The 26829-nt window shown below is 36.6% G+C and overlaps 2 protein-coding genes across 4 annotated transcripts in view; one reads left to right on the top strand and one right to left on the bottom strand.

Annotated features, from left to right (window-relative positions):
- The window catches only part of RNF145 (ring finger protein 145), a 97768-nt gene extending 95394 nt beyond the window's left edge, over nucleotides 1–2374 (bottom strand). The window contains exon 1 of the mRNA XM_045792015.2: nucleotides 2137–2374. The gene's annotated coding sequence lies outside the window, so the exon portion shown is untranslated. The remainder of the gene's footprint in view (nucleotides 1–2136) is intronic.
- Nucleotides 2375–2486: 112 nt separating this feature from the next.
- Nucleotides 2487–26179, top strand: UBLCP1 (ubiquitin like domain containing CTD phosphatase 1). 3 transcript variants are annotated; one of them, XM_045792016.2, is made up of 11 exons: nucleotides 2487–2622; nucleotides 5651–5848; nucleotides 6645–6736; nucleotides 7140–7225; nucleotides 7309–7424; nucleotides 8448–8546; nucleotides 10865–10902; nucleotides 11425–11523; nucleotides 14693–14809; nucleotides 18472–18599; nucleotides 23912–26179. In XM_045792016.2, exons 2-11 carry the CDS (start codon nucleotides 5695–5697, stop codon nucleotides 24036–24038), a joined length of 1056 nt encoding a protein of 351 aa, XP_045647972.1. In that variant the 5' UTR covers nucleotides 2487–2622; nucleotides 5651–5694; the 3' UTR covers nucleotides 24039–26179. The 3 variants fall into 3 exon arrangements, with proteins under 3 accessions (XP_045647972.1, XP_087723946.1, XP_045647973.1); XM_087867820.1 differs by lacking the exon at nucleotides 23912–26179 and adding an exon at nucleotides 19782–20124; XM_045792017.2 differs by lacking the exon at nucleotides 23912–26179 and adding an exon at nucleotides 20134–21245 and having other exon boundaries at nucleotides 2489–2622.
- The last annotated feature ends 650 nt before the right edge of the window (nucleotides 26180–26829 follow it).

The following is a 26829-nucleotide window of genomic DNA, read 5'->3' as shown; positions in this document are numbered from 1 at the left end:
TGATTGACTTATTTCACTCAGCATAATACCCTCCAGTTCCATCCACATCAATGTAATTGTAAGTATTCATTCTTTCTGACAGCTGAGTAATATTCCATTGTATATATCTATACCACATCTTCTTTATCCATTAATCTGATGATAGACATCTGGGCTCTTTACATAGTTTGGCTATTGTGGACATTGCTGCTATAAACATCAGACTGCATGTGCCCCTTCAGATCATTACATTTTTATCTTTGGGGTAAATACCTAGTAGTGCAATTGCTGGGTGGGTAGCTCTATTTTTAACCTCTTGAGGAACCTCCATATTGTCTTCCACAGTGACTGTATCTGCTTACATTCCCACTAACAGTGTAAGAGGGTTCCCCTTTCTCCACATCCACACCAACATTTGTTTCCTGACTTCTTCATTTTCCAGCTCCTTTATTCTTAAGATAATTTTTTATTTCACGATTGTTTAGCTAAATAGAAATGGACTTGGAAGAACTGAGATATGGGCAAATCGTCTGTTAAATGGACTATTTGTCCAAAAATACTCTGCTACCATTATTCTCTAAGAAATACCACTGTTCAAGACTTACAATTATTAAATTATCTACACTTGAGTAACATCATACTTATCAGATTCTTCATACAATGGCTATTTTATCATTAAAAAGAAGAATTTCTTTATGCATCCTTTTGCTTAAAAATTTAAAATGTCTTAGTTGACATTTATGATGAACAAAAACAAGCTTCTCTAGAAACAGTAAAAAATATAAAGTGGCCAAGCAGCTGGTTAGCACATGAACGAGGAACAGACTGGATTGAAAGAAAATTATAATTCATTCTGGAGTTCAGTCCCTTGTTTTTTGACCATCTCTTTGGCTGGATTGCTAATGTGTGATTTTTGTACAAATTCTTTTAATTTTGGGTTTTCCTCTTTATTTTTTTTTTGAGAGAGAGCGAGAGAGAGAGAGAGCGAGAGCACGCGCGCATGTGTGTGTGTGTGTGGTATGTGGAAGCCAGAGTGGAGGTGCTGACGGAGAGAGAGAATCTTAAGGAGGCTCCAGGCCCATCATGGAGGCTGGGGGGCTCTGTCTCACCACCCTGAGATCATGATCTAACCTGGAATCAAGAGTGGGATGCTTAATCAACTGAGCCACCCAGGCACTCCCTCCCCGCTTTTTTTTTTTTTTTTTTTTTTTTAAGGAAAGAGGGTGTACTTTTTTTTTTTTCACTGAAAATGTTTCATTTTTATGGGTCACCTGGGTGGTTCAGTTGTTAAGTGTCTGCCTTCGGTTCAGGTCATGATCCCAGGGCCCTTGAGTAGGGGCTCCCTGCTCCGCGGGGAGCCTGCTTCTCCCTCTCCCACTCCCCCTGCTTGTGTTCCATCTCTCGCTGTCTCTCTCTCTCAAATAAATAATAAATAAAATCTTAAAAAAAAGAAAATGTTTCATTTTTAAAAATGAGCAGCTTTTCACGCATTATTAAACAATTAAAAATTACCAAGAGAGATAAGGAGAACATAAAATAGTGTTTGTCTTAATTAAAAACCTGTAAGACACAAAACTTGGCTCTTTGCTTCCCTTCCATCACAGCCAAAAGGGAAACATAAATCATTTACATCACGGTCAAGTAGAAGGGAAAATACGCAATCCAAAGACTGGTGCGTATCAGAGGACAATATTTTGTTCGCATTTTCCCTTTCTTTTCAAAATCTAAGTTTTGTTTGGTGCCATATAGAACAATCTAGCAGCAATGACTTTTCTCTTCTGCCTAAAAGCAAAGTGATGTACGTTGAGAGCTCGCGTTATGAATCAGATAAAGACTGCTCTGAATTTCCACTAAAGTCTACAATTCCTTTGTAGGGTTTGTAATTGGCTTTCCTCGCATTCAGACGGGAGGTGGGGATGGGCAGGTGGAGATAAAATTTCATACAGTACTTCAGTGACCTAGATGGCAGCTCTCGTATTGAGATTTGCTTCTTTGGTTTTCTGAGTGACTTAGGCTTGCCCCTTCCCTTTCCGGCAGGTCCTCAGTTTACCCTTGCGTTGGATAAAATGGGTATAAGTCTAAGTTCCTAAATTACTAGTGTTGGAGGTCCCTGGTGCGGGGGAGGGAGGGTCCCAAGTCTTCATTCTTAAAGGTCACCTTTTAGCTCTCATCCGGAACATGACAAAGCCACAGGAGTCCTAGTCTCGAGTCCTACGAAGGTCTCAGCACACCTGGGAAGGCAGGGTAAAACCACCGACCGACCTCCGGCTTCGGCGAAACAATAACAGAAACGTCATACGCCTGAAGCACCCGCCCAGCTCGGCGCCCACTGGCGGACGCATGCGCAAAGCAGGCGAAGGCAGGCAGCCGTCCAGCGACCCTAGGTATCTGCACAGTCATTAAAGTCTCGGAAGCCCTGGCTCCCACGCCGGGTGAGGCGATTCCTGGCAGTGGTTATCTAGGATTACCCCCCACCAAAGACCAACACGGGAAGGAGCCGTGCGGTCTCCAGGGCGTTTCCGTTTCAAACCTGAACTTCCGGTTCGTTAGCCGGTTCCGGTCCCCGTTTTTCACTTCCGGTCGCCCTCGGTTTCGCTGCGGCCGCTTCTTGCGTCCTCTGTTGCGGGTTCCGCCGCGCTCCAGGTGAGGGGACGCAGGGCACCCCGGGGCGCTGCCCACGGAGAGGCCGTTGGGGCCGGGGGACCGCAGCGCAGCCCTGCTGTTCGCGCTACGCGGCCTGCACTGCGGCCGGCCGCGGCGGGCTGGAGGCTGCTTGTGGACGCCCTGGGCCGCGTCTGCCCCAATCTGCGGCCCAGGCCTCCGGCTCCGGCCAGCTCGTCGGAGGAGCCTCCGCCCTCCCATCCGGCCTTCTGGCTTGTGTCGCGGGCTTCCCGAGCCCCAGTGGGTTTTGCGTCCCCAGACTTCATTCCTCCTCCTCTGGGGTTTGTCCATCCCTCCTCCTCACCCTCCCTAGTGAAGGCATCGGGCCTCTGGGGTTTTTGAGGCTCTCCTGTGCTTGTATGCTGTCCCAGACCATTCACTTCCCATAGCTGTCGCCTCTGCACTACCTCGCGGTTGCTGCGTCTGTGCTGTAGGCTTATCGAAAAGTTAACCTCTGAATTCCCAAGGTGTTAACTTTTGCTGCTATTAGTTTCAAATTTTCGCCTTTGCTACTTTTTAGTCGTGTATTTGGACAAGTTGTTTTCTTTTTCAGTTTTCTACTGTGTATAATGAAGACGACAGTTGTTAGATCAGGATTGGGAAAATCAAGTGAGATAAATTGTTTAGCATGTTGTCTTTATTCTGTCATCGCCACCATTCGTCTTGCTCTTTAGAGTTTACGAAGTGCTGTCACAGGTGTTATCTCGCGCGTTAACACTGTTCTTGTTAAGTAAATATCGCCTCATTTTGAGGTAGGAATTTTGGAATTGAGTAGGCAAGTCAGTGCAGTATGGTAGACAGAAGAACTAACCCCAACAGCTGTTCTTGACCCTAGGTTCACCATAAAGTTGCGATCCTTACTTGTGTGGGTTTAATTGCCAACCACTCCCACCCCCAAATCATTTTTCGGTTTATAAATCTGATAGGGTCTAGAATGATACAAAGTATTAGAATTGTGTGAGAAAGAAGGTTAAATGTGAAAACATAAAAGGACTGAGGCATTTGCATTGTGTGTTCCATTGTGAATGATCTGAATATTGAAGAAATGAGGTTCAAAAGCAGTTTTAAGGACTATGCATTTAAAATTTTGATGGTGTTTGTTTTGTTATGCTTGGTCCTTTAGAGCAATTGCCAACTTGGAATCCCACTAGTGGTGTAGGTGTACAATGTATAACATTTGTATACTACTTTACTAAGCATGCAGAGCCCATGCCATCTGGCATATTTTCTTTTTTAGCTGAGAAAATTGAAGAGTCTAGAGCACTGGCTCTCAAACTTTTAGTATGTCTCAGAAATGGGGTGAGGGGAAGGCTGGGACAGGGATTGTTAAAAAACAAATTGCTAGGTCCTTTCTCTCCAACCCCAATTATATTTTTAACAAGTTACCAAGTAGGGTCATGCTGTTGATTGATCTGAGACCACACTTTGAGAATACTGGTCTAGAGGTGAAATGACTTGTCCAGGCTTATCTGGAGCTCAGGTGATCTCCAAACTCTCTTCCCGACCTCCAACACAACATAAACTGTTTTAGTGCTATTTGCATTCTCAGCTCATGTAAATTTTCATTTTTATTCCCACTGTCACAGAGAAATAATATTTAAACCATATTTTAGTTTGGCTCAAAAGGTCTCTTTGGCTCTTTATTGAGGATCATAACATTTGTTAGAGCAAGCTATCTCTAACAGAATACATTGCCCTAAATTAGCACTTTATTTAAATTTCAGTAGAGCAGGTATAAACATAAGAGCATAAGTATAAGTGATTTTATGGTGCTCTCTTCTAGTGGACATGTTGAAGACACCTTAAGTTTCTAAGTAATTTTTGCATATTATGATTCACGATTTGCCTTCTTGCAGTTGGTCATAATCCAGGGAGAATGCAATCAAATGTTTCATTAAACAAGCAATAGCATTTGGAAACGGGGATTAGGAAATTCAATTCTCTGACCTGGGCGGGGGGGATGGACTTAGGAAAACTGATAGTAAGTTTTAGAAGGGAAGTGACCTACATGCTATTGTTGATGAGAATAGCAGCCAGTATTTAATCTTTGTGTGCTTATATTTGTGCCTGTGGGTTTTGTATTTACTGATCTTTGGCACCTTGCCTCCTGTAGGTTCCAATTCAAGAGAGGCAGTTGTGTTGTAGGGGAAGAAACATGAGATTTAGTCAGAAGACCTGTTCTGTTACCAACTATGTGCGCATGAGCAGATTACTTAACCTCTCTGAAGTCCCATTTCCTTAATTGTAAAAGAGGGACAATTCTTATATACCTTGTTAAAGGACTTTGCGTAAAAACTGTACAATTTGTTAAATATAAAACACATAATGGCAGTACTTTTTATTTAGCACAGTGCCTGGAACACTTCAGCTCAAGTTTTTAAGACAACTTATTTAGCCAGTACTTATTTATGTAGTGCTTACTATGTGCCAGGTCTATGTGACTTATAAATATTAGCTAATTTAACTCTCATAAGAACTCCAAAGTAGGTAGTATTCTCATCCTTAGTTTACAGATGAGGAAACCTAGACATTAAGAGTCTGATAACTTTCGAAAGTCAAATAGCTAATAAATGGGATAGCTGAGATCTGAACCCAGGTACTCTGGCTCTAGAGTTTTCATTTTAACAGCTCACTGTGCTACTTCTCAAGTGTTAAATGAATACGACTAGTCCATCATGGAGGAATTTACCTGTAGCATAAACCTGGTCAAACAGAGAGGGAGGGATAGGTAGCTGATCATTGCAGCTTAACAGTCGAACAGGGAGAATCGGACAGAGTATTAGAAGTAGTAACTTTAAGCCAAAAATTGGGAGGGTAGGAGAATTTTAACTTTGAGTCCTAATTACTTTTGGTGTTCTGGCGTTTCTGTAAGGAGAAAATGTTATTTCTCCACCATCAAGTTGTAAAGTAGGACTCAAACTGCATTGCTCCTTAAAGTTAGTTCCAAGTTTGGCTACATCTTTGATACATCTATTTTAACTTGTTTACTTGTATATCCCTTTCTTTTTAGGTATCTTTTTCTGAGTGAAAGCTGCTTGATCATATGTTTCAAGGATGGCTCTCCCTATCATCGTAAAATGGGGTGGACAGGAATATTCAGTGACCACACTTTCAGAAGATGATACCGTGCTAGATCTCAAACAGTTTCTTAAGACCCTTACAGGAGTGCTGCCAGAACGCCAAAAGTTACTTGGACTCAAAGTTAAAGGTAATTCTCTACTCACTTTAAATTTTTTGCATTGATATACTTATGAATTTTTATATTAGTTATTTTTTTCTCTTTAATAAGTCTTTCTCCTTGGAGATTCCTTTGTTAAGGATATTCCTAAAATTGTTTTATGATGAAAATAAGAATATTAAAAATTACTTGAAAATACCACCACTATTAAGATTACTTTTGATTCCTCTGACAGTTGGTGTTTGCGTGTTAAACTTTTGGCTCGGAAGTCTCAGGTAAAGCAGTGTAATTTCTGACATCTGTGTTCTAGCACAGCTTTTTCATTACAGCTTTGTTCTTATACTCTCCCTAAATTATCTTTTCTGCTTCAAAAGTAATGATTTAAAATGATGATTTAAAAATTATAGGCAGTGTTCATATCCAGTCCGAAAGGGACTTTCATGGTGTTTGTCATATCATTGAAGGGTGAATTAGGGGTAGCAATAAATCTCTAGTTTTATCTTAGGTGCTCAGTGTTCAAGACTTTGTGGAAAACATCTTCATCTTGAACAACAAAATAAAACATGAATTTATTTTGTTCAGCTGGTTGGATAAAGGTGTTCCTCTGAGATGGAGTTGGGGAAAGAATCAAACCTTGTATTAGTTGCTACTTCTTAGTGTGTTAGACATTGCTAATTCAGCAGTGACAGTTTGTTAATTTAAGGAAAAAAGAAAAAACTGCTGTGGAATTTGTACCAAACCTTTTAATGTTAGGGTTTTGTATAATGGAATAGTGAAACCAGCACCTGAACTTTAGTGAGAAAACAGTCATTTGCTTGTATTGTAGGCAAACCTGCAGAAAATGATGTTAAGCTTGGAGCTCTCAAACTGAAACCAAATACTAAAATCATGATGATGGGAACTCGTGAGGAGAGCTTGGTAAATGTTTACTTTTGTTACCATTTGTCCCTTTGAAGATATGATTTATATTACACTGTTGTATCATGGTTTTAATTGTGGTAAAATTGTCAGTTTGGCAGTCAGTGAAAAATAAAAACTTCACAGTGTATGTGGTGTTAACTCAGCGGAAAACAAATACTAGGGAACTTGTTAGTATATAGTTAGCCATAAGCATAGTAGTAGTGCAAATGGTCAAATTTAACATGGTAAATCTGCCCAGTGAACATATATAATGAATTATAAAATGTGGAAATTTTCTCACAGTGTGTGTTTGAAAGATTCTTGAACTCAGACTGTATCTCTTATTTGCTTTTTATGTTATGCATGTATTTGTTACGTTAAAGACAATCTGGTAAAACAAAGCTGTTTTTCATCTTAATAGGAAGATGTCTTAGGTCCACCTCCTGACAATGATGATGTCGTCAACGACTTTGATATTGAAGATGAAGTAGTTGAAGTAGAAAATAGGTAAGTGCTTTATACTATCAAAGGAAATGGGTTGTAATGTGAGCAAAAAGTGAATATTTCACCTGATTTTATTTTTCCATTAGGGAAGAAAACCTATTGAAAATTTCTCGCAGAGTAAAAGAGTATAAAGTGGAAATTTTGAATCCTCCCAGGGAAGGGAAAAAGCTTTTGGTACTAGATGTTGATTATACATTATTTGGTAAGTCATCTAAAATTGTGCTTCATCTTCTGTTACCCATAACCACTCTTTTTTTTTTCCTTTTGTTCGTTTATTTTTTCCTTCCAATATGAAATATTTGAAAGCTTTTCTTATTATTATAGAAAGTATATCATTCATTGTAGAAAATACTGAAGTCATTTGTAATCCCAAACCCCCAAAATAACTGTTCTTATATTCTGAAGTGTATCTTTCAGGGTGTGTTTGTATGTATATCCTTTTTACCTTTGCTTAATGATATTTTGAATATCTCAGTCATTTGCTATTATTCATTGTGAATTAAAGATACATATTTTTTGGTCACCACTACTTTAATTTATGGATGTATCTTAATTTAACCACATCATTCTCTATTAATTATTACATTTTTGGGGGAATTATTTAAAAATCATTTTTGATATTTCATCCCTGGTTTTTCATTTAATTGTGTTCAAGGCAAAATCTTACTTTAAAATTTCTCATGTCAGCAAAAAAGAAAGATGTTTATTTCATCCTCTAATATTGCTAAGAACTGATTAGTTAACTCCTGATATTAACATGAATTTATTTACGTCTAATCCTAAACTTTAAGTACAGGTCATAAGTTAATGTATACTTATTTTAAAATTTGATTATGAAGTTAGTTGTGCCTATCATTCTGGTGAAATGTGATTATATCTGGAAGGTGAATGGCTTAAGTGAGTATAGGTGGCTCTAGTTTGTTTTTCTTGTCACAAAATAACATCTGTATTTTAAAGACTACATGAAAACTTAATTTACAGTTTACTATAGAAGCCTGAATTCTGGGTATTGCCTTTTCCAAATTAAACAAAATCAGTTAATTAAAATTGAATCGCAGTGGTATTAAATTGTGTGCTTTGAAAGACATCCATTTGTCAACCAATGTAATTCAGTCTCAGGTAGTTTGCATTTGAATGTTTATATTACATTTCATAATTTTCATTGATATCAGGTACTTGTCCATGATAACAAACTAGTAATCATCTATGACTGATTTCCTTTTAGATCATAGGTCTTGTGCAGAGACTGGAGTAGAATTAATGCGACCATATCTTCATGAATTCCTCACATCTGCATATGAGGATTATGACATTGTTATTTGGTGTAAGCTATATTTTTTGCTTAGATTTCCATGGAAATAATCTTGTTCTGTCAATTATTCTGCTTTATAAAATGTGACTTCAAATGTCTTGTGGTTAAATATGATACATGTTTCATTTGTTTTAGCAAATTTATGATGAAACGTGTTTGACTTTCTTGCATTACAATGTACACTTACATGTATATTTGCCAATACCACTGAAGTAGTTAAATACAGGAAGAGAGTAGGTTATGGTGTCAGAATAAAAATGATCTTATTTTCGTAAGACCCCACCTTGATTAGGAATTTTTCTTTCTGATCTTTGCTGTAGAATCTTTGATGCTTCAGGATATTGTTGCTTTATCCTTTCTTTATCACTCTAGTTTCAAAACACTTGGAGAAAGACGTATAAAAAAATCACAGTGATGTTGTTCTTCAGAAATAAAGGAATATGAATTAACTTAAGGAAAATTAAACGGACTAAAGCAGTATTACTCAAATTGTGGTCTGTGGACCATTCCAGGAACTTACAGGTCTGTGATAAGATCATGAGTTTGCTTCCAAAAAGTAAATTTACTACATTACTGATCACACTGTTTAGTTCAATGGACATTTTGTTGTGGCAAGACTTTATTGAGAAAGGAAGCAGTGTATTAATTTATATCTTATCTCCTCCCAAACATTTAAAGTTGCTCTTGGCAAGCCGTAGGCAGAAAAGAGCTATCCTGATTGTGAATTAAATAAAATCTCATCATGAAAAATAATACGTTTAATTGTACTAGGTTTTGATGAGTGAGCACAAATTTGTTATTTCAATCTTTAAATTTCCTTTGTACTTTTCCTTTTAATCAGAGTATCTCCATTATTCAGTATTAATATAAGTTCACAGCCATTTAGATTAAATATATAGTTAAATACATGTCATAAAATACGTATTTAAGATAAGATACAAGGAAGAAAGCTTCCTGGGAACAAATTTTTGTTCAACTGACACCTGAGATGACATTTGAGAAAAAAGTTTTTCCTCTAAATGTTATTAAAGTAGACTTAGAAATTTAGAGAACTTTTTTACAATCATATATTTAAAATAAGTTATTTTTGTAAATTATGATATTTTATGGTAGTATGTTGAAAAGGGCACTTCACTTTGGAGCTAAATAAGCTAGAGTTTTAATTCCGACTTTGTCCTTACTTTGTGATTCTGGGCAGGTCAGTTAATATCTCTGAACTTTAAGTTCCTCATCAGAAATGAGCATAAGTAAACCTGTGTTACAGGGTAGTTATAAGAATAAAAGTATCAGCATAGCAACTAGTACCATGTCTGACATATCATAATCACTTAATTGGAAACCCTTTTTATTAGCTATGAATATTATTTTTTTCATCTGGGGATTGTAGACCTAAAGGAGATACTGAGTTTAAAAGGTTGTTTTTCCCTATCTCATGATGGTTGTCATTGTAGATATATCAGTCTCTAAAATTTTAGTTCAGCTGACTAGTTTTCAGTATAAGGTGATTCTTCCAGTTTGTGTGTGCCTGTGTGCTAAAGATTTTTATTTTGAGAACTTGGGTACCTCTTTTGTCTTTTAAAAAATACATACACATTCATACACATGCTGTAAACAATTAAACTCCTTTTCCCTTTTTAAACATTTTACTTGATAATAGCCATGTAGTTTAGTCTAGTAACTTGGGACCAGAAGGGCATATAAAACTGAGGGTTGAATTTTAATATCAGTGATCTCAAAACCAATGGGTGTCTGACAATGAGCAGATACATAACAGATAGAATTTATGAATTTAGTTGTCTCAGTCTCATTGTTAAAAGCTCCTAGACTCAGTGAGCACTAAGTTTCCTGAGTCTGGCAAAATGTTGATTTTCATTGTACCTAGCGATCTTTAACATCAGCTTTTGGCACATGACATTAACGTGCTTATATTGACATATATGCCAGTGCATTGCGTGGCTGTGGGAACATGGAAGTAAATTGGAGATCCAGGCACCCTATATTTAAATGTGGATTCATAGAGAATAGTGTCAGGGTTGTTTTTAAACAGGAATTTAGGTCCTGATTTATAAATTTCCTAGATTCAGAATTCTTTTGAACATTGGTTACCTGTATCTTTTAGATAAACGTTGTTAAAATTCTTAGTTCTCTGTTGATGTACTAAAAGTAAGTTTATTTTTATAAATACTTAAAATTACCATAAATATGTTAGGAATTATTTGTGATGCATTTGAACTTTTAATCTTGCTTCGAAAACTTATACAGAAGAAAAAAATTTTTAAATGAAGTTCAGGCTTTTCATTTGTATCATATTATCATTCTTCATATTTTAGCTGCAACAAATATGAAGTGGATTGAAGCTAAAATGAAAGTAAGTGTTAGACAATCCATTTAAGAATGTTTTGAAATTGCATTTGTCTTTTTAGAAGTTCCAAGTTGAATTAATTTCATTCTCATTGGAGGGTGTTTAATAGATAAACAAATGCCATTATCAGGAGTAGAGGTGTGTTTAAAGTCTGATTGATGGTGGAATATATTGTGTAATTAAGTCTTTTTCAAGAAAAAGTACAGCAGAGCTCCATCTCCTTCCCCCCCCCCCCATTTTACAATAATGCTTCCCCCCTCCCCCCGCCCCTTCTTTTGCTTTGGTGTGTAATAAAGAAGTGATGTTCTTCTGAAATATATAATGGAAAGTAATCTGTTTCTAGTTTATTTTCTTTGGACTACCATTTGTTGGCTTAAACGAAACTAAAACCTTGGTAGTTGTTGAGCAAGGTGTGGTAGCCAGTAGGGTAGAAAGTTGGCATTGGGGGAAATTGTAGCTGGAATATCCAGAAAGCCTGGAATTTTTCATATTATTATATTTTAACCACATGAATATTTGTATTTATAGGAGCTGGGAGTGAGCACAAATGCGAATTATAAGATTACCTTCATGTTGGACAGTGCTGCTATGATAACAGTGCATACTCCAAGGAGAGGATTAATAGATGTAAGAAATCATTTTACTTTTGTTTAAAGACTTGTTTATTTTCTCATATACTTTTTGTGTATATATATATATATATTGATGGAGAAAAGTAGAGAAAGAGTTGAGAAGTACATCTGAGTGGATAGTAAAGTATCAGTTGAGTTTGACTTAGGAAGATGTATGTAAGGTTAATAGATTGGAGTTTAATGATAGAATTAAGGATCTTGAGCAAGACTGTCAAGAATGGTCATGGATAATTGTCCCATGATGACGGCAGCACAGTGTTGCTCAAATCAGAGTAGGTGAGAAAAAATACTGAATATCATCAAGGAAGATACTAGAAGCAAACCAAAACATACTCACCCTGCCCTATATAAAACTGAGAAGTAAAAGCAGATACCATGATGCATGTACTTTGGTATGATGTCTGTGTAACCCTGGAGAAGAGGAACAAAAACCATCAGAGAAAAGGGTTGGGCTAAAAAGATTAGAGTTCTTTGTCTACTCATCAAGTAACTATAAAGAGTAAGAACTCTTACTCGAAGATGTTGTGATAGTCACTGTTGGAGATGAGGAGACATGGTCTATACCTTTGGGAAGCACACGAACTAATAGGAATTGGGGAGAACTTAGCAAACTATGAAGGCGTGGAGGAGACTGTATTGAAATTGTCAAAATCATAAACAGAATCCTTTAAGCGCATGGAGATTTATTCAATAAAGGAAATACTTCATACATCAAGGGAAAAACATTATTACTTACTAAAGTACTACATTTATAAAATCTAAACACTAAAAAAAAGTTTGGGGAATGTTAAACGTAGTCGTGTGAAAAATTAGAGAAATAAAAATAAATCTGGTGGTTGCCAAAGAGGAGATAGGTAAGGGGATGAGTGAAAAAGATGAAGGGGATTGAGAAAGACAAATTTCTAGTTGTGAAATAAGTAATGGAGATAAAAGCACAGAGTAAGGAATATAGTCAATAATGTGATAACATTGTATGGTGACAGATGGTGACTATACTTATCATGGTGAGGACTGAGTAGTGTATAGAATTGTCAAATCACTATGTTGTACACGTGAAACTGATATAACACTGTATGATAATTATATAAGAAAAAATGAATAAATCCTCAATATCTAATATAGGGAATTGGATATAAAAATTTTTGTTCATCCATAAAATGGAATGCAGCCATTTGATGTAAAAGAATATTTAGTGATTTAAAAATTTATGATACATCATTAAAGTTTAAGAATTACTTAGCAGTATTTGCAGGCTGTTAGAAATAGTTTTTAACCCTTACTTGGTTCAGGTTTCCCCTTAACAAAAAATCTGTGAACTCTAAAGTTGTTGATGTTTATAAAAAAGACTGGAGGAGGGGCACCTGGATGGCTCAGTTGGTTAAGCTTGGACTCTTGGTTTCGGTTCAGGTCATGATCTCTGGCCTGGGCTCGAGCCCCACATAGGGGCTGCTAGGTGCAGAGTTTGCTTGGGATTCTCTCTCTTCTGCTCCCTCTGCCCCACTCTCTGCTCTTGCAGTCTCTCTCTCTCTAAAATTAATAAAATCTTAAAAAAAAAAAAAAAGACTGGAGGTAAATATATCCTTGGTAATGACTGGATTATAGGTAATTTAAAATTTTCTTGTGTGCTTTTCTGTGTTTTCAGGTTTTTTCCCTACAGTCAGCGAGTATTATTTCTTTAATTGAGAAGAAAGTAGTCCATGTTTTAGGGAACAAATGGCACTTGACATAATTAGAAAATGACAGCACTGGGGCGCCTGGGTGGCGCAGTCGTTAAGCGTCTGCTTCCGGCTCAGGGCGTGATCCTGGTGTTCTGGGATGAACCCCACGTCAGGCTCCCCTGCTGGCAGCCTGCTTCTTCCTCTCCCACTCCCCCTGCTTGTGTTCCCTCTCTCACTGGCTGTCTCTCTCTGTGTCAAATAAATAAATAAAATCTTTAAAAAAAAAAAAAAATGACAGCACTATTTAAGAGGATGTAGGATTTTAACCCTGGGTGTTATAAACTAAAGCTCTTGTCCTATTTCTTTAAGCTTTTGTTAGCTAAGAAAATGAAGAATCTGGCTTACTGTGTCAGTTTCATATTTGTCTTGAAGTATTTAGGGGCTTTGTTTCAGTAGTAAAAAAAGAGTAAAAACTAAGGCAAATAAAATTAAAATATTTTAAATAATAAAATAATTTCAGTAACATTCTTTGCAATAGCTAGGACACTGAAAAAAAGGCTTTTTCTATATTAAAAGACGTTCTAGTAAGAAAAAGAAAAACATTTTTAAATGACAACTTTTGTTACCAGTTATTTTTTACCATTTAATCTCCTATAATTATTATCATATAATCTCATATTACCATAAAAGAGACTCCTGTCTTCAGCAAAAAGTACTTCTAAAAATTTATTTAAAAAATTCTCTGAATGTGTGAAATAAACTTATATGATTCAAAAATAAAAATAAAGTATGTAATGAAAAGTCTTCCTCCCCTGGCCCTTTAGCCACTTAGTCTTTTTCTACTGTTCTTGTGTGGTCTTACAGAGACTTTATGCAAGTACCAACAGATATGAATATGTAAGGAGTTATCTTTTTGAAGGCTCATTTTAACAACTCTGAAATAAAAGTAAGAATTTACAAATTATAATGCTTTTGAAGTTAACCAGTTGCTCTAGAAATTGTGTACCTGTGCCACTGAATTTAAGACAATCTGTTTTCCTCTACAAAATATTTAAATTCTGTATTAATAGAACCAGGCACATTGTTCGTTATTAAGGTTTTCTAGTTTTGAAAACAGACCCATGTGACCCTCAAGCTCTGAGGGGCATGTATTAGCCCAGGAAGTCATGTGACTGTTCAGCAGACAATTAAACAATTACTTTAAATTCTTACATTTTAAATAATTCCTTCTCCTTTGACACCAAATCTTCACGTTAAAACTAGGGAAAGTCTTATAGCGGGTTTAGTTAGACATGAGCAGACCTTTCAGAAGTTAACACTGTGAGATCCGTTGTGCTTTAAAGTGTGTTGCATCTCAGCTGTGGTCTGTTCACGCAGCCAGCCGTCACTGTCCTGCAGGGGGAAAGGAGTGCTCTGACGTGGTTTGGGCATGTTGAGCTAGCTCTGCTTTTAAGAAAGGATGAGCTATTGATAAAATTTGAATTAAATGTAAAATTTTGTTCTAAGGTAAAGCCTCTTGGTGTTATATGGGGAAAGTTTTCGGAGTTTTACAGCAAAAAAAACACCATAATGTTTGATGACATAGGAAGAAATTTTCTAATGAACCCACAGAATGGACTAAAGGTAAGACGTAATTTTACTTGCTAGGATTATGTAATCCGGAATTTGTGGTAGAGCTTGAGCACTGTTGAATTTGATCAATTTTCGGAAGTACTGTATTATGGTCACAGGCAAGAAAGCTTACATATTTCGAAAAATTGATATATAGTTGAACATTCTCTCTCCCACATTGATATCTTCTTGGTTTGCCAACTCATCCAGGTGTTTTCTGTTTAGTTAGCTCTATGGAACAACGTGGGCTTACTCACATTGACTTTCGGCATCACTTTGTAAAAGCAACAGGCATTTTATTAGGGATACAAATCTTAGGATTTCTGATGTTCTGGTTAGCTGGAAAGCTGGTAGTGTGGATTTATTTTTCCCTTTTTAACTGAAACTAAGGTTTTTTGAAAATTCATACAGGGCAATTAGAGATCTTAGAGTTATAAAATACCAGAGCTAGAAATCTCTGTCATCTTGTCTACCTTCGTAACTTTATATATAAACAGTCTGATGATCAGAAAATATGTAACTTGCCCAAAATCAGGTATGTAACTGGTTAATGACAGAATTTGAGTTAGAATCTAAGTGACTCAATTCCTAGGCCAGTGGTGATCTTAGCATGAAGTCATATGCAAATTTGTATAGGCACGATAGTAACAGTTAATCCTAGGAGCCATGTAAAATTGGTAAGATAAAAATTTGAAACTTTGCATTTCTGGATGTGGTCTTTAGTGTATGAGGATAGGTTAGAGACAGAATGCTGATCTTCGTAGTGAATTGCCGCAATTATAGAAGCTATTGACTTGGAAGAAAAGTACTTGAGGTGGATTGGTGGTTATGTTCCTCTTTAAAAACGGTTTCTGTTTGAGGCTTTGGGAGAAGTGTTTTTCTTGTGTGTAGTTTACCAAGTGTGAGGTATAGGAATAAATTCTTGAGAAAAGATTCAATTGCTCTGAACCTAATTCTCTATGAAACCAATGGTTAATACCTGTCAAGAAGAGCGGTGAAGTCATGATGTTCAAGAATGATTTTTTGAGGAAAGTTTTAACTTAAAAAAAATACAATCATTAGTTTCATATCTGTTTAGAAGAAAGCTCATTTTCCCAGCCCACATTTGGGCCCTACTTACCTCTGGATACAGAGATGATATGAATTTCTAGTTCTTCATGTTACTTTAGAGCAGGATTTTTTTCTTTTTTAAACTAGACATTCCATAGAATCACTGAAGGAATTTCTCAAAATACAAGTCTACAACCCCCCAAATTTTAATTCAGGAGAGGTATTTTTAAACATTCCACTGATAATTTCTCCCATGTCTCCTTTTGAAAACCTCTTTTAAGAAGGTAGCTATTAATGATTTGCCCACATCGACATAGAAGCAGTTTTGAAATTGAGAACTGTTCTTACTGTGTTTTGTTGTCATGGTTTCATAATGTTCTTGACAGAAGTCTCAAAAAAGATTTCACAGAGATCTTAAAGATGACTGCTTATTTTTAGAACAGTAAACTTCTAATAATATAAGTTTGCTAATCTTAAGGTTTGACATAGAATATAGAAGGCATTGTGAATTATGAATACAGTATTGAACTAAAAAAACTTTCGTTTTGGTCATGGATAAATCGATACTCTGAAATTTTCATTTTTATTTATACAAGGGAACGATGCTGTAAGAGAACGCAGATAATCTAGACCATCTTAAGTTCCTAAAACTGTTTTTTGATAGGAGACTACAGTGGTCATGTATATTGTCTGCCCTGCTAGTGAGATCATTTTTCAAGAATGGTACAGTAAGAAGTGATTATGCTAGAACAAATGAAGTTAGTTAAGTAAATAGTAGACTTTTTTCCACCTAACTAGTTTAACTTTTAGATCCAGAGTCATAGGAGTATTTTAGTTTCGCAGTTTAATAGTGCTTACAACCACATGTTTCAAAAGGAAAAGTAACTTAGCAGGGCCTTGGTAAACTAGGAATTACATTGTACATTGTATGTTAATAGTTTAAAAGTTAACATGTTGTCTTTACAATTTTTATTTGAATGAAAGAATACTTTGAAATATTATAGTATTGCCCAAGATTATGCAGAAACTCATTTCACTACGTCATGATCTCATGCCTCTGTGCTTCCAGCCCCAGGGCTTAAGCAGGGTCTGATTCGTCAAGAGAATCTTCTCTTAATCTCCCACATTCATGGCTACTGCTGTGAAACAGCAGTGCCCACCCTGCCTGTTTGGGAGCGGGAGCACCTACAAGTGCTCGCTTCTGCACAGGTTCACTCTGGTGCCCTTCACGGTGTGGGAGCCTGGCTGACCGACAGCCGTGGAGATCCCTGGCACCAAGCTGTTCTGATGCGAGTAGAACATATGGAAAAATGGTGGTGCGTTTTTCCAGTAACAAAAAAGTGTATAAGAAATATTTAAAACCTTTCCTGTTCTTGATAGGGTATGGACTTCTTTGGATTCATTGTTCTCAACCAGTGACATCTGCTTTTCAGTGTTACTGTGTAAAATTCATAACTAATAAGCAGTTTGCATTTTCTCTAAATCAAAGTAAGGATATATTAATACTTTACTAAGTACAATTTATTCAGTCCTTATATGTGTTTTAGGAGTGTGATTTTTAAAAAAATATCTTTTATAAAATGAAAAAATCCAAATATAAATAGAACTGTAGGAATTATATAAGGAACTCCTACATATGCATCATTCAGTTTAAACAACTTATTAATTCATAGATGATTATGTTTGCTCTGTACCCTACCTACTTCCCTCTCTAATATTTTGAAGCAAATCCCAGAATATCATTTCATCTGAAATTAATTAAAAACTTTTGGAAGGCTGTCTTGAGTTTTATAAAGATATTTGAGCTGATGTCAGAAAAAGCAGAACTCCTTATTGGAACTGTGACATAAAGGAAAGTGCTTAAAATTTATTATTTAACAAATCGTTATAAAGATAACACATGTAATTACCACCCAAGTCAAGGTATTAATAGCCCTTACTAATTACAGTTCTCTACTCTGTCTACCATCTACTTTTATGCTTTTGAAGTGAATAGTTTTCATCATAAAACATATCATCCTTAAAATTTTGGAAAATAGACTTTTCATGGGAAAACTCTTGTGTAATTAAAAAATATTTTTATGGAGACTTTAATGATAAAAATGCTTGTGATAAAATGTGAGAGGACATGTTACATAAATGTATAATATCTTAGCTATATAAAATTTTATAGAAAAATACTGAAATGAAGATCATTGTTAAAATTTATCTCACTCCCCTGTTGGATCAAGCTTGTATTTAGATTAACTTTTTATAAATTGGGTGGCGTAATTTAAGTTATCTATTTAGTAAAAAGCAGCTGCATTGATAGAAGGGGAAAAAATCTAGCAGTTTTGCAAAGTAAGAAGCCATGGAGGGCCCACGTGCTGGAAGAAAGTTGGTGTTTTCAGGTTCAGACCGAAAAGATAACACAAGGTACATAGGGTGGAAGGGCTCTTAACTTGACACGGTAAACGTTAGACACAGACTATCAGTTTATTACACTGAGATAGCGCAAAAGTCATTTTTAGTACTAATACCCTTAGTAATATTTTCATCTCATTAACTGAGTTTGAATGAGAGGTGTAGATTTGTGGTAGTTTCCTTATTGCAATGTGAAGTGTTGCATGTTTGTTTTCTAACAGATAAGGCCTTTTATGAAAGCGCACCTAAATCGAGATAAAGACAAAGAACTTTTAAAATTAACTCAGTACCTCAAGGAGATAGCAAAATTAGATGACTTTTTGGACCTAAATCACAAATATTGGGAAAGGTAAGTGCTAACTGCTTATTCATTTTCTTTTCACAGTAGTGAATGAAAACATTGTCTGGTGACCCTGGTATACACAGTTATGAACTTTTATTTAAGATGGGTGAATTCTAAAACTATTTTCTAGTGCAGTGACATCTCCCCTGAAAGTATTTTTCCCTTTCATCTTAACCTCTACCTTGTTCATAGCCTGTATCTCTTAAGATCTTTAATACTTCTAGGAGAGAGGATTTGAGACTGGTACACATTCGTGTTGCTACTTATAAATTATTTTGTGACACTGGGTAGGTCACTCTTCTGTGAATCATATGGGAAGCTAGTCCCTGTTCTCATACTATAAAATAAAGACAGGATAAAGTAAATCACACTAAAAAGTTTCCTTTTAAAAATCACTCTTTAAGTAATCTCTCTGTACAGCAGAAAAATTAGAAGACTAGAATCCAGTAGAGGAACAATTAGTTAATGATTTTCCTTTCCAAAGAGAACCACCATTACCATCTTGATGTGTGGTCTTCTGGTCTTTTTCCTAAGCACAAACGTATGCACACATCTACAGATGGCCTGCATATGAACATCAAGATTCTGAAGCAGGGAAAACCTCTGAGGAGGTGGACAGGATTCCCTAGTGTACTGCAAGTAATTTTTTGGAATTTGATTTTTAGAGTTCTACTTGCTTTAATGCAGCAACAAAAGAAACTGTTCATGTAATAACAACAGTTTGGCTTTTCAGATCACTCTGACATATAGCTTCTTATTAGATGATTCTCCTAATCCTGTTAGGAAGGTAAGGCAGGCATTTTTACCTCATCTCCAAATTACTGATGGTGTAACAAAGACATGGAGATAATAAATGCCACAAAGTGAGCAAGTTTTGCACTGTTAAAACATGTCCCCGTCTTCTGATTTTAAGAGCTCTTTCCCCACCCCCCACACTACTGAGTATAGTAGTTTGTAAATGTGAGAAATAGAAATGTAAAAATTTGAATTTAATGGTAGATTCCTATAAAATAATACGAAGGGAAAATTGTTTACTTAGTAAATTAACGTCTTTGTATCTTTACCTTCTTGATCAGAGTCCTTTAGTGTCTGTTTCCCATAGTCTTTCCGCAAGAAAAATAAGATCTTTAAATGAGTTTGAGGTTCTTTTGGGCAGTTACACTGTTAAGATAATCACTTTCACATTAGGTGGTCAGGCAGTACGAAGGGAGAGTGCAGTCTCCAGAGCCTTGTTTTGAATCTGAGCTCTGCCGCTTTCTAGCCGGTTGAACTTGGGTAAGTTGTTAGCCTCTTCGTGCTGGTAAAATAGGAAGAAGGTCTAAAAGAAAGCTCTTCTTCGAGCTGTTTGTGAGGACTGAATGAATTAATACCTGTACTTAAGAGAGTGGCTGGCACATAATCAACAGATATTAGCAATTACTAACAATTATTACTGATTCGGAGGAGTTTTGTTATTAAAATGAATTGCTTTTGGGAGGAGAGATTGTTATTGTGAATTTATCATGACACAGCTTAGACATCTTTATTTTATTTCTTGCAGGTATCTGTCAAAGAAGCAAGGACAGTAGTTACAAGTTATACTAACAGTTATTGAGGATACTTGAGATCACAAACTTCTTGCTTTTATGCTAGAAATCATTATGATAGTGCTGGACACTGCAGCGAATATCAGACTGCTTATACTTGGTCTTCCAGTTTTTTGTAAATTTAATTTTATATTTTTTGAAGATCTTAGCAATATGCTAAAACAAAAATCATTTTTTCCCCTATATGAATATCCTGTTACTCTTGAAAAATAATTTTTCCAGCATTGAGTACTGAGTTCCCCCCCGCCCTGACACACACACAAAAGTGGACAAAAATGTATACTCAACATTGTCATTTCGTGGCTTTGGAAATGAGTTATGTCTTGTGTTTTTGTCTCATTGTGTTGTTGTCTGACTAAATCTAAGACCAAACCCATCTTGAAACTACTGCTTTTCCCTTTAAAACCCAAAAAAAAAAAAAAAGTTTTTGCGTAAGGAACCTAGTTTGGTATGCTTAAAATCACCAGAGTTTTTTTTATTCCTTTGTCATAGACACAGTTTCTCTTCTCACTGTGTACTATTTTCATCTCTTAAGTTTTGAGCTGTCTCAGTTTGGTCTATATGTGTGTCTGTGTTCTTTGAGTAAAACTGGAAAACGTCAGCTGTGATACAAGTGTGTCTCATAGTATGAGAAATAGAAAACACAAGACTGAAGAATAAAAACTAAGGAACAAAAGTTATTTCTTTTTGGTGGCTAAGTGGAGGCACTTCTGCCTAAAATCATTGTCAGAAAAGCAATTAAAGGCAATACATTCTTAAGGGGACATATCACTGGTTCAGCCCTAAAAAGCATGAACAAAAAGTTTTTGTTCTGTTCCAGCTGTATCTTGTCTAAGTGCAAACACTGTGTTTCAGTGAAAATATTTAGCCATAAGATTTAAAAAAAAATTATTTGCAATGCTTACGCCTGCAGATATGTAATGTGACCACTGTTTTGTGTTGACAGTATTGCTTTACACAGTTCTTGTGTTTGAAAGGAATCTGATCCTTTCAAATAAACATGATGTATATTGTTCTTACGGGACTATTTCAGTGGTGTAAATAATAAATACTTTTTCTTAAAACATTGGTTTTGCTCTCTACTGTCCCAAATATTTTGCCTCTTTGTTGACTCACAAAGTGAAGCAAACAGTAGGCTGAGGCAAGGACCCCTTGAAAACACTGAACACGTATGGTTTAAAAGTGTGCATATCACTGTTCATTCAGAATTGGTTTTAGCAGCTACTTAGATATATTAAATTACTTAGTTCTAATAAGTACCATGTTTTCAGGAAGATAAGCTGTTTTCTTTGTGACTGGTTATTATAAAGATACGCAGTGCAGAAGCGTTTGAGAACCTTAAGTAATTAAAATGATTCAATTAAAAACATATTTCTAAATTATGAGGCTAAATTTAAAATTTTTTTTTAAAGATTTTATTTATTTATTCGACAGAGATAGAGACAGCCAGCGAGAGAGGGAACACAAGCAGGGGGAGTGGGAGAGGAAGAAGCAGGCTCATAGCAGAGGAGCCTGATGTGGGGCTCGATCCCATAATGCCGGTTTCACGCCCTGAGCCTAAGGCAGACGCCCAACCGCTGTGCCACCCAGGCGCCCCTAAATTTAAATATTTAAGGATGGAGTAGAGTTTTTTGGAATATTCATTTCACTGGGGCATTTTCCCATTATAAAAGGCAGTTTATCCTTCCAAGGTAGGCATGGAAAGGACTTAATCTTGTTAAAACTGGACACTTTAAGAGCTCTTTCAATAGAACTGTTTAGTTCAATAAAGAGCAGAACATTTTCTAAATCAATATAAAATATGAAAGTGAGCAAGCCTCAGAAAGCGAAGTAGGATTTTTAAAAAAACATTATTTGCCATTAGGTGGGGCTCAAACCAAAGTTTATTAGCCGGTATGCAAAAGTTAGCAGTTCTGGGAGAACATTGTCACTGCTGGGCTTACTGAGATCGCATGTGTTTCCTAATAGAGTGTTGGGAGTTTTACTTCGTCTTCTGCATCTCATGGTTTATCTCTGTGTATGTGGCTCACACAACAGAACCAGGAGATGACTTTTAATTCAGATACATATGCTGATGAAGCAGCAAGTTAGTTCTACGATATATATGTTCCAAACTTTTAAGCAGTTGGTTCTTAGTAAAGTATATTTAATCTAAAAATTGCAGGACATCACTAAACCTCTGATTCAGAGGGCGCTTTGAGATCTAGTGACCCCTCAGGTCCTTTATGAAAATCACTTACTGGACTAATGATATCTATACGGGTTACTCAGTTTTAAAGGCAAGGAATATATATATGGGTCATTATAGTGAGTGACTGAAACGTTCTTTACTCACAGAAAGGAAAACTACAGTTTTGTGGAGGAGGTGGAGCTGTGTAGGGAGAGGAGACTGGGATAGAAGGAGAGGCAAAAAGAAAGAAAGGAAAACGCAAGGTACTTAGATATTGCTTGGTTTTTAAATGACTTGGTTGTGAAGAATAGTAGTAAAACGTGAATAGTGAATAAACTGGTTGAGGGATTTTTCTCATCCCAAGTAACCAACAGAACTTTCAAGGAAGAAATTGTTACAGTTTCCCCTAAGTATTCTTTACATCAAAATGTATTCTTATTAGCTGGAATAGCAGCTCAAGAGGCGTCTCTAGAGATTTAACACTTAGGTGTCTATGTAAGGGTATGCTCGGTTTGGAACTGCTTTGGAGAAGCTGTCGGCCTTGATGGGAATGCTAAGTATTTAGAGCTTAAGGAGAAATCCTTGAAGATTAGGTTGACAGATGTATCAAAGACTTAGAGAAATTAATGCATGGTAAGAACTAGAACAGAAATAACAGGCATCCTGTGGGTTTAAAAAAGGCTATCAATTAACTGGTATCAATGAGTTTCATGTAGAATGTAAAATCACAAAATCTCTGACACGTGATTTTTTAAAACTCTGTGGAAGTAAGCAAGTATTTCTTAAGTGCTGGTATAAAGATACTTCCTGATATAAAGTGTTACTTATTAAAACCTGTTTTCCTTCTGAAAAGCTTTAAAAGTTCAACCTATCGCTTATAAAACCATTTATAAACAGTGGGAACACAATCATTAAAAATATCAAAACCAAAAAATATCCAAAAGAGATTGTTTAAACATTGATGATATTTCCATAAGTCAATATGGCTACAACAGATAAGTTACACTGTATGTGTGTAATTTTTTTTTTAAGATTTTATTTATTTATTTGACAGAGACAGCCAGCGAGAGGGAACACAGGCAGGGGCAGTGGGAGAGGAAGAAGCAGGCTCCCAGCGGAGGAGCCTGATGCGGGGATTGATCCCAGAACACTGGGATCACGCCCTGAGCCAAAGGCAGATGCTTAACGACTGCGCCACCCAGGCGCCCCTGTATGTGTGTAATTTGTGACAGTAAAGGCCAAACTGAGGACTTCTTAGGAACATACAGATTATTAAAATAGAGTAAACAGTTTTAGTTGAATACAAATCCCTCTTAATCCTATTACCAACTCTTAATTCCCTGGAGCACTTTCAATTGCTAATACTTCTTGTTACATAATATGTAGGAACAGCTACAGTTTCTCAGATGAGGCCTTAAGAAGAAAAGGCAAGTGATTTGTCAGAAGAACCCTTGGCTAGAATCCCTCCTTACTAACAAGTGGGATCTTGCACAAGTCTAATTCTTTGAACTTTTGTTTCCTCCTCAAAAAAGTACTAATAATAACACTTCTCTTTCCCGTAGGCTGTTGCAAAGGTCAAATGAGAATTCATGGGGAAGTACCTTGAAGCAGCTCAAGCTTATGGGACTCTTAGACGTTACTAGAAGTGGTTCAGCAGGTGTGGCTATGATTGAGCTATATCATTCTTGAAATTATAATTACCAAGAGTGCGGTAGTAAAAGGAAAACTCTTTGTAATTACGTATGTATTTTACAAACATTACCATGGCTTTCTGAGAGTTCTAAACAAGGAAAGTAAAATGAGAATGACTTCTTATGGCCTACGTGTTTTTGTAAGGATCCAGCTGCTTTTAGTAATCATCTGGACTAGAAGACCTGCCAACCCTGTTCCTAACCCCCCGAAGTAAGTAGGTTTGAAACTTTAGGGGCATTATAATTACAGCTTGTATAGTGGAATATTAACATTTTAATTTTAATTCCTAGCTCTTCCTAGACAGAAGCTGGCTAGTTTTGCCATGCATGTAAAAAAATAATCATTCCAAAGCAGTAAGAATTTTTTAAATGTTTTTTTCCATATAAAGCTATACTAAGGTAGATACTAGTTTTTTCCTGGCAGGCTTGGCAGAATGAACTGTCTGTGCAAGAACCAGGCAGTCAACATTTAATGGACATTTGTTAGTACCTACTCTGTGCCTCAGATGCTGTTCTTCAGAGGTAAACACAAAAAGATTTTCTTCCCTCACCGAATTTGTGTTTGAGTAAAGGAAACAATATAATTTTCAGAGAGTGAGAAGTGCTATAAAAACATGATAGAAAGTGGAGCTGAGGGTGGGTGTTTGGCAATAGCATGGGCTGGGGCGGGAAGACCTGAATGCTAAGAGGTATCACTCAGAATATTATGGGGAAGAGTAGCGTGGGTAGAGCTAGGAGCACGAGCAAGGCCTTAAGGCCTAGTGGGAGGTAGGTGGTGGCTGGTGGGAGGAGAGGATGGAGAGGTAGGCAGAGCCCATGGGATAGGATTTTGCAGGTCACCATAAGTAACCTGGTGAATCCTAGTGAAACAGGAGGAACCAGTGGAGGGTTTTAAGTGGGGGAATGACAATTTTTAAATAGCCTTATTGAGATCAAATTTACACACCCTAAAATTCACCCATTTGAATTGTGCAAGTCAGTGATTTTTAGTCTATTTACAGAGTTGTGCAGCCATCACCACGATCTAATTTTAGAACCTTATTTGTTTTTAAAAAGGTCATTCTGGGTCTTGTATGGAGAATGGACTATAGAGGGGCAAAAGTAGGAAGGACAAGATCAGTGAGCAGGTTACTGTTATTATCCAGGTGAGAGGTTTCCAAAGTGATGGAGGGAAAGTCTGCTTTCCTTCTCTCCTTCACTGCATCACTTCCTAACTACTTAGAGGCCCCGGCGTGTGCTAGGTACTGTCTGAGGTGCTAGGTCTCCAGTGGTGAATGAGGCAGACGTGATCCCTGGCCCACGGAGCGTGCGGGTGAACAGAACCACTTCCTCCCCAGCCTCTAATGGGGCTACAACGTGTGCCCTGAATCGGTGGCTGAATTCCGCTGCCGTCTGTTTCCCCATCTCTCAATCCCAGAAACCCTTCCTCCCACGCTCGTGCAAACCGGTTCAAAGGTGCTGCGTTACAATCCAATCTTTCAGAGAATGCACTCCTAGAAAATTTTTCAAGTTTTAGTCGAAGCATAAACAAAATAAGTTAAGCCTGAGCTGCTGCTGAGGGGAAAATAATGAAGGAACGCTTAAGTGCTATTGCCGATATTACTGTTTTAAGAAGACATAATTAAAAAGAAAGAATATGGGACTGTGAATATTCTTTATTTCCCCCTAAATGCTTCTTTGCTCAAAGAATGAGTGTACATCCATTGTTTTGGTGGATTTGGTGAATCTGTTTAGTCAGTGTTAGACGTAATTATTTAAAAGAGCTTTCATTTTTATTTTTAAGGACTATTTTTATTTGAGAAATAAAAATAATTTTTAAAAATTACATATAATCTCACCATCTCGGGGTGACCCAGTTAACATTGTGATGCACTTCCTTCCAGGCTTTTCTCTGTGTCCATGTGTACTGATGAAATATTTGTGTAAGAATGGCTAGACATGTCTCAGTGGCTGGCTGTGCCTTGAATTAGCCTGTGTGGTTATTTTTAGATCCATATAATTGAAAGCCTCTGGAAGCAGAGATCCTATTTCTATTACCTTTGTATTCTTTCCAGGTACATAGTAAGTTTCTGAACTTGGTAGACCTATGACAAATAAGAATTAAGCTACCAAATGTGTGAATAAACAAGCTATAAAATATGCACTTGTTTAATGTCATTATTTTTAACATTTGCTTCTTGAAATGCTTCCAACTATAACAAGACTCATGACAAAATAGAATACATGAATTTATTTCCCTTTTCTTTTTGTATCCCTACAAAAGAATCAATCCCTGTATTGATTTTTTCCATCTACCTTAATAGGAGGATATAGTGAAATAAGGAAAATATTTTCACGAAAGCTTATTGTAAAGAGAAATTTGTGAGTTCTGGTTGCTGATACAATGATATTGGGTGGGTGAACTACTCTACTATAGTCTTACATCTCCTTGATATACAAGAGCTATTTCCATCTGTCTCTTAGATAACATTTTGCCTTTATTGTAGTAAATTGATTCATGTGGTTTGCAAATGCCTTCACCAGACAGTAATAGAAGTGCAGAGCACCATATCTAATGCCGTAATTATTTCTCATACGTTGATATTCTCAGGGAATTCTGGGAGCAGAAGACTAGACGATTGTCCACTCTGATTAATAGGACACGGATGGGTATTATACTGATGCCACTGAACAGCAAATCATTGAAAGCAAAGTGCTACAATTTGCCTGCTGCCAACCAGTTCACCGAGTACCTAACTAAGCGTCCACACCTCCAGCCCCAGCGTGAGGCGCAGCGAATGTGCGTGGGA

This window comes from Ursus americanus, chromosome 15 (assembly GCF_024610735.1).
Source record: "Ursus americanus isolate L20-20 chromosome 15, mUrsAme1.1.p, whole genome shotgun sequence".
Lineage (NCBI taxonomy): Eukaryota > Metazoa > Chordata > Mammalia > Carnivora > Ursidae > Ursus > Ursus americanus.
The sequence above is the reverse complement of the archived record's forward strand: the minus strand, read 5'-3'. Positions and strand labels throughout refer to the sequence as shown.